At 31.5% G+C, this 8,355-nt stretch overlaps 1 protein-coding gene across 1 annotated transcript; it reads right to left on the bottom strand.

The window, feature by feature from the left end:
- Nucleotides 1-1,069: 1,069 nt before the first annotated feature.
- On the bottom strand, nucleotides 1,070-8,315 carry LOC132715586 (endoplasmic reticulum resident protein 29-like). The gene is made up of 4 exons (XM_060698606.1): nucleotides 8,158-8,315; nucleotides 6,739-6,877; nucleotides 5,612-5,782; nucleotides 1,070-5,280 (listed from the first exon to the last, which is right to left on the bottom strand). The coding sequence occupies exons 1-4, from the start codon at nucleotides 8,257-8,259 to the stop codon at nucleotides 4,943-4,945; spliced, it is 750 nt and encodes a 249-aa protein (XP_060554589.1). The 5' UTR covers nucleotides 8,260-8,315; the 3' UTR covers nucleotides 1,070-4,942.
- Between the last annotated feature and the right edge of the window lie 40 nt (nucleotides 8,316-8,355).

Below are 8,355 nucleotides of genomic sequence, written 5' to 3'. Positions count from 1 at the left end.
ATTTGTCTAAATTAAATGCAAATTTGCTGAAAAGAAGGCGCGTTCATGCAAAAACAAGGTCTTAAAATGCACGTATTACACACGGTTAAGCAGTCTGTATTCCGAGTATTTTTCTTAAAATACATCAATTTCCTTCGTCCACCATCACCTACCCAGTTCATTTGCCAATGAAATAGCTTATTAGTTCATGACTGCGTTTCAGACTAAAATAAGTATTTAGACCAAAACTGAGACAGTTTCAAAGAAAATGTCCTAACTTAAAGACTCTTAATTTCTGAATAGCAACACTGATGAGCAAAACCACATTATACAGTGACATTGCAAATAATAGAGTCTGTCATTGTATTTCTTAACTTTCTCAGGAAAATGCATTTGATTATAGTCTACATTCTGACTGAAGGTAAAACATTTAAATCCAAGTGGGTTTTATGTCCTCGGACTTCAGATACACTTAAGATTTTCTATGAAACGCAGCTCATGTAGGGCACATCCGATTGTACTGTACGACAATTGTCTTCTTATACGCACGATTCTTTCTGTAAGAGTTCATGAAGATAATCTCTACGTCTAAAAATATATCAGGTTTCGGATCCGAACGTCGCTTATCCATTTGTCCGAATTTAGTGTAACAGCTTACAGGTTCTTTTTAGAGACCAAGAGTCTTATCTGGCCGTTGTTGAGAGAGGTTGCTCTACAAAGGTTTTCGTGTCCAAAATCAAGAGAAAAATTAATACTGTTACTGTAAAAAGGATACCCGCGTATAAGAGGGTCGGTCTGCTTATCAAGGTTACCATTGGCGCTGTTGCCAGTTGGTGTTGGAAATTTTCAATGTGGATCATAGCTGTAAGCCACGTTGAATTTACCAGAGCACAGTTCAGCCACCACATAGTTCCTGGGCATGCTGTCAAGCAGTTTACCAGTACTAGTTGCCTGCATTTTCGCAAGGAACTGATAACTTCTGTATATGCCAGAGCAGAGGTACAGTGTGAATGACCGTAGAAAAGATTAAATAATCAATCACAAACATCACCTTTTCATCTTCAGTTGAAATAAAAATGAACACCATTCATACCACATTATTTTTATTCCCCGATTAAAAAAGTGCTCAGTATCTATCAATAACTGGTCCACTAAATAAAAAAATTATATCTAAGTAAAGTAACAAAACATCACAACATAAAAATTACAATTTTCTCAATAATAATCCCATATTTGCCATAATTTCCCATTTACACCATAATTTATCTACATTTTTACTTAAAAGTTAGAGTACAAAAATCAACATTATTTGGTATGCATAATTTAAAGAACCATTGGTTTGATCCGAGAGGGTGGGGGTAGGGGGGTGGCTATGAGAAGAAATTTCTCTGAATTACTCTTCGGACATTTCGTTTAATGGTCATTTCTCTCACTGCTGATCACGTGACACAAGTCAGGTGGACTGACCATCCAGGTATAATTAAAACTTCTAATTGGCATAATAATCAAACAAAACATAAAATTTCATAACAATTACACATTCAAAATTCATAACATTAGTAGATGCAAACTGCATTTAAATGTTGCTATCTGATACTACTGGTGTAGGAAGACGTCTGAATAGGGAACTACTTTCTGTGTCACTGGCACTATGGCACACGGCAGAATGGTAAATTATTTTTGGTAGATCCATCGACCATTTTATGTATTAACAAGACTTATTCTTGTGAAATAATCTGCTGTTTTAGGTACAAATTTTTACAGATAGCGTTTAAACAAATTTTACTGTGACAAAGACACATGTAAATTAGTTAAAGAAATAAATGTATATAGAAGAAAATGTGCACATTATTATAAGTTTTAAAACTATAGTGTGACAAAAAAAAGCCATTATTGTGTAAGTCACAAAGTAGAAATATGTTGATAAATGTTACAAAAACAGTCATGAATCTCACATGACATGTAAATTAATATTTCTTGAACTGTGAATCTTTATACACTTCTTAAAACTTAGTACATTTTCTCAAATCTGATTTCCTTGAAATATTTTAGCTCATCTGCATGCATGCAGCTTTAAATGGAAAAGTTTTTTGTATTATTTTCTTTATGTCAGTATCCAACCCTACACCTCTTAATTAAAGAAAATCTGAATAAAGATCACAACAAAGATCATTACCGAAATTCTCAAACATTCATTAAAACATTGATTGAAATTCTACATAATCAATTATGCCCAACAAAAAACCCTTTCACTGCCCGAACTTTCCTTGTATAATTTAGGTGCATTTGGTCTGAACTTTCAATGAATTTCAGAAATTATATTTAACAGATGAATTCTTATTTTTTTTCTTTTATGCATAAAAAAGATATATACACTTTAAAAAAACCTATATGTTCATGGAAGAATATGATTTTTATGTCATCCACAAACTAAAAATATAATTAAAACAACATACAAAAATCAATTAATCAAATAAATAATATTTACTTTCCCAAAAACAGTATACTGTTCCTTTAGGAAAATGGATGGTACTGTGACAGGGATAAGTGTAGCCATCTTTAAGGCAACGAAAGGGATAAGAATTAATTAATTAACAAAGATAACAAAAGCAAAGAAAAATAACCCACTTTATGTAAGTGCTGACAAAAAGCATAAAAGCATGTGTAAAAAGCAAGCTAACTGCTTATATTCTTTAGATACAGTCTATAATAATATGATAGTTGAAAAATAAAAGTAAACAAAAGTTTAGTACCTGCTTATGCATATATGTATGTCTATGTACGTAAAAAATTATGTAGCAAATCATTTTTTTAAAACCTTTTTTCCCCATTGGCCTCTGTTTAAAACAATTTTATTGGGTTAAACATCACACTAGCACAGTTAGTCATATGACAATATAAAATAATGATTCTCTGCAAGCTTTGAATTTGGAACAAACTAATTAAATATTTATGGAATTTCAATATCAAAGTAAAATACAAAGATTTAGCTACCAATTATAAAGAGTCTGGTCAGACAATATGGATGCGCAGGCTTGGTCTGGAGCAATAAAGATCGCAAAGACTGACCACTTTTGGTTCCAGCAGGTCAGGAGTTCAATACAATACAGACCTTTTACAGAAAAAAAATCTTATTAGGCTGACCTGAACAATGCTTTATAGCACCAATTTTACTGAACTTGTTTCATAGAGTTGATACCACCGTAAAAAATATAAAACTCATAGAAAAAAGTTTTGCCTATGTCACATATCAACATTTTCATTAAACAACTTTTTCAACACTTTTAAGTTTTACAAAACCAAAACTCATGTCAGATTTTTTCATCTTGTCTGAGCTATAAACAGAATAATAACCTTAACAATATCAAAAGAACAAGAATTTTTAGAAAGTAAAGTAAAAGTAATTTTTTGGGGGTTTTCTATTTTTCCCTTGAGTATTCTTATATATAACTAATTTTGATTTATCTCTAAACTATCATATAGTTTGAAATATTACTTTCTTAAAGTAAAAGATCATCAAAACATTCATTTTATACAACAAATATATTATATAAATAAAGATATTTAAGTCTTCCATGCCTAAATTCATCAAATGTTTTATATCAGACAGTCTGTAATTTAAACTCAAGTGTTCTAGATCTAAATTTGCCTAACAACAATATTTTAAGTCTGTTATTACAACAGCAGTGTTTTTTTCTCTACTTTGGGAATGGTGCCGGTACCAGACTGATTGGGAAAAAATGCGTTATTTTGACTTAAATTGGGAATTTTTTAATGCATTTTTTCAGCTAAAAATAAGATTAGTCATCATGAATAAAGATAGCTAACAGCTTCCACTGTCCAGGTAGAACTATTGAGTGGTGATTTATATAAACATGTTTGATTTAAATGATTTCAGAGAAATCACTTTGCCTTGTAGAAATTTTGAACAGCAATTTTGGGAATTTAAACATTGGAAATTGGGAATTTTAATGTCTATTTTCTATCGGGAACAGTACCGTTTTAGGGTAGTTATATAAAGAAGAAAAAAAACACTGAACAGTCATGTTTGACAACCTGTTAAGTCACATTTTGTGTTTGACTGCAAATGAATGCTTTTAAATTTTGCCGAAATTATCTTTTACTGCCTATATGACCTTTTTGTGAACAAAAAACTTTTATAATTAGAATTCTAAATGCTTCAATTCAGTCTTAAATTCAATCTCAAAACATTGATGAATTTAGGCAAAGCAGTAATTTTTCCCAAAACGTGTATTATAGTAGAAAAACAGCCTGCACTTCAGGTTATGGAAGAAAAAAATATATATTTACATACAAAAATCTATCCATAAAAAAAAGGACCATATTACACACTTGCATACATTAACCAATTCTTGAATAGCTTAAAGCTGTCATTTAAAGAAGTCAAATACATGTAAATTCAAAATTTAATCTTAATGCATGTAAAATGCTATATCATGTCAACATGTTAAAAATGATATTTCAAAACTCTACCATCCAATTTCTTTCTTACAAAATCTTAGTATTACATGAAAAAAAGTAAAGAAGTTATATGCAAAAGAATATTTAAAGATTTGTGACAAACAAAGCAGGTTATTTAAAAATAAAATTGATGAACCAAATTATACGATTTTTTTAATGATTTTTTTAATAATCGTAATGTATTTAATACACCATTAATCAATATCATGATTGTGCAGAAACTATTATAGAATGAACACTTGTTCAGACATTACACAATCTTGTTAACATCCTATCTAAATTTAATAATATAAAAGCTTCTGATATTAAAAATCATAGAACAATTACTGTCACCTTATTACTGATAATTATTACAACTGTTTAATTGCTTATTTCGGTATCAGATAACCTAAAACAATAAGTAGCATGTACATGGATTGGAGAGATGAATAAAAAATAAAATAATAAATGCATGAAATGAGAATGTAAGAAATGCCGGTCATCACAACTCGTCTTTAATATCTTTGCTAACACTAAATGTTGCTAAAATATTCAAACGATCGCCAATCTGCTCCTTCTTTTTATCACTTAATTTACCAGATTTCAACTTTTCTAATCGTTCGATTTCTGTGCCCACAAAATCAGCACCTTTTTCAACAACTTTCTGCATTGTTTTGATATACATATTTGCAGACGCCTTGTCCTTTTCAGCTGTCAAAGACTCCGCCTCTTTCTCTGCCTCTGCAATTAATTTACTCTTCCCGTCAGCAGAAGCTTTGAAGAATTGTTTCACTAGTCTGTCAAACTGTTCAAGACATGCTGGTAAACCTAGCCAAAGACCTAAAATAATAAAATTGGACAGTAAAAATTTAAATGGTTAATGAAGGATTATGCTTCACATATCGTCAAATCGGCAAATTTAACAAGATTATAATCTTTTTATACAGATTATAATATGAATATACAAGGCAACTGATGTAAATTTTAAGTCAAGTATGTATGTTAAGATCTTAGACAGAACCTCTACATAGATGCCATTTTAAAGCTAAATAACATGTACAATATTTCAAAATAAATGGCACTGGGTTTGAACTGGAATCTCAAGCAAGTATAAAATTATACCAGTTATAGTATCATTAAAAGTCAAAGTCTAACTAAACATCTAGCTAACCTGATTCTGTCATGATAAACTTCTTGATATCATCCGCATCCAGATTATCACCAGTATATTTAACAGGCTGGTCACTTCCTAGCCGGAATAACATGTACACAGGGAGATTATCTTTATTTGTAGGCACACCGTATCTTTCAGCCAAGTCCACATTATCCTTATCACCATAATCTGAAATATAAATAAACTAAACATTAGCTTGCATTAACTGTGACATGTCAGATATCTTTTGGGAAAAATATATTCCATTTTAGCATTGTGATACATTTACTTAATATTTATCAAGTATGATACAGCAATTAGGCTGAAACCGAGTGAAAACCCCTTGCCACAAGGAAAGAGCAAGTCTATTCTGTTAGTATTCTTTTCTTTCCAGAAATCCTTAAAATTCTAAATCATAATGGACTGTTCAAAATTCAAAGCATGGCAAATTCATTTCATAAATTGAGCAGTAAGGGTTAACAAAAGAAGAGCTGTCGGTAGGACAGCAACGCTCGACTATTCTTAGTGCTTGATAGTAATAAAAATGCTTGATACAGTTACCTCCTCCTGTTTACAGGTTGGGGTCATGATGGTGAACAAGTGTGCAAAGTTTCAAAGCCATATGTCAATGGACTTTGAAAATATTTGAACTATTACAAAAACTTTAATGTAAATTCTAAGTCGAAAAAGGGGCATAATTCTGTCAAAATGCTTGATAGAGTTACCTCCTCCTGTTTACAGGTTGGGGTCATGATGTTGAAAAAGTGTGCAAAGTTTCAAAGCCATATGTCAATGGACTTTGAAAATATTTGAACTATTACAAAAACTTTAACGTAAATTCTTAGTCGAAAAAGGGGCATAATTCTGTCAAAATGCTTGATAGAGTTACCTCCTCCTGTCTACAGGTTGGGGTCATGATGGTGAACAAGTGTGCAAAGTTTCAAAGCCATATGTCTATGGACTTTGAAAATATTTGAACTATTACAAAAACTTTTACATAAGTGGTTACGCGGAAGCCGACGCGGACGCCGACGCTCGGGTGACTGCAATAGCTCTACTTATTCTTATCTAATAGTCAAGCTAATAACAATAGAATGAAATAAACATTAAGCTGTGTTCAGCGTTTGTAAGTATAATAAACAAACCTGCTATTTGCACTTCTGCAATCAATAAATCTTTCTGTGCTATACAGGCCTCTGCAACTGATTTAAATGTATCTTGTTTATCACCATATGGATATGTCTCATCAAATTTCACAAGAACAAACTTGTGCTTGGAAATAATCTGAAAAGAAATAGAACTGAGCTAAATTTTATGTAAGTAAGGTTTTAAATAATTTATCAGGAAAATTGAATTTGGCTCTCATTTCACTGCCAAGCTTAATCTGCACTGTTCAATAGGAAACTGGTTCAATGCACATGAATATGCTGATTGATATATTTAACTGTTCCACACTAAAATCAGAACTTGCTATTAAAAGTATATATTGGCTTATAATTTGGTAAGCAGTAGCTTTGTTCATATGAAAATATGAGTGGAATGCACTTCACCAGTATGCTAGGTAAAGTGCATTTGTCACATGCATTGCGAGGGCTGTCACAAGCGGTCTTAGATAACTACATGTAGATGTCAGATAAATCACATTAAATCACCTACTTTCATAATTACTAAGTATCAAATTAGCACATTGCAAGTCGCGTTTCAATTATATAAAACTTATTTTGTCTTTAAATTGGATGAATGATTACTTTTAGATATAAATGTGCCAATCAAAGCTGCTGTTAGCACAATAAACTTAGTGGTTAATAACCACTAGGACCATAGAATAAACATTGCATGTTATCAGTTCAGCGCCATGTATCTGGTGTTATTGTGACCCCAATGTACTCACTGTTCATGAGCCTCAATTATTCTTTATATACTTGCAAATTACAGAGACATAGATAACAGAGATAAGCAGCTCCTATATACTCCATTGAAATATCACTCATGCCTATCAAAAAAGTGAAAAATAGGCATTTTGTAGCAAATAAAACTTAATGGATGTACATCTGATCCTTTAATATATTATACCATTTGAAAGTTAAATCTTTTATCTAATGCTGCATGTTAAAATATTAATAACTTTCCATACCTTTCACTTAGAAAAACATAGCAGAACATACCCACTGAGCCAGTTTTTCTGTCATAAGAATAGTTTTGTGACAAAAATTATTAAGTAGTTCTCTTTAAAAATGATGTATCATTTATCTAAATGGGAACTGTAAATATTTTTACCTGCAGCTTTCAGAAAATGTATTATTTTACTGATTTTGATATCTGGTTAATAAGTTTTACTTGCTATAAGTTTTAAGTTTAGCAGGCACGCGTGATATTTTAACTGGCTAGGAAGTTGCCTATCTCTGTTATCTATGTCTCTGCAAATTATAACTAGCACTGGACGCAATACTCAGATATTGTCTGTGCATGCTGATGCACATGATCATGATGCAGTGGAGACATAACAAAATGTCATTATTAAGGCGTTACGTATATGTTTGCATTTGTTTAAAATACTTTATTACCTTGTCAAATACTCCGGAATTAAGTTGCACTGTACCTTTGACATTTTCACCAACTGTCAAAGCAAATAAGAGACAAAATATCACAAACAAGAATATTTTCATCTTTCTGTCTATGCGGCTTCTTCACCGGAAATGATGTGGACCAATGAAAACGCTTGTTGTATCAAAGCGGAAATCTTATTCTGCTACAAAATATTA

Source organism: Ruditapes philippinarum, unplaced genomic scaffold (genome assembly GCF_026571515.1).
Source record: "Ruditapes philippinarum isolate M1 unplaced genomic scaffold, ASM2657151v2 ctg1958_1_1_1_1, whole genome shotgun sequence".
Taxonomy (NCBI): Eukaryota; Metazoa; Mollusca; class Bivalvia; order Venerida; family Veneridae; genus Ruditapes; species Ruditapes philippinarum.
This window is presented reverse-complemented; position numbering and strand designations above follow the sequence as displayed.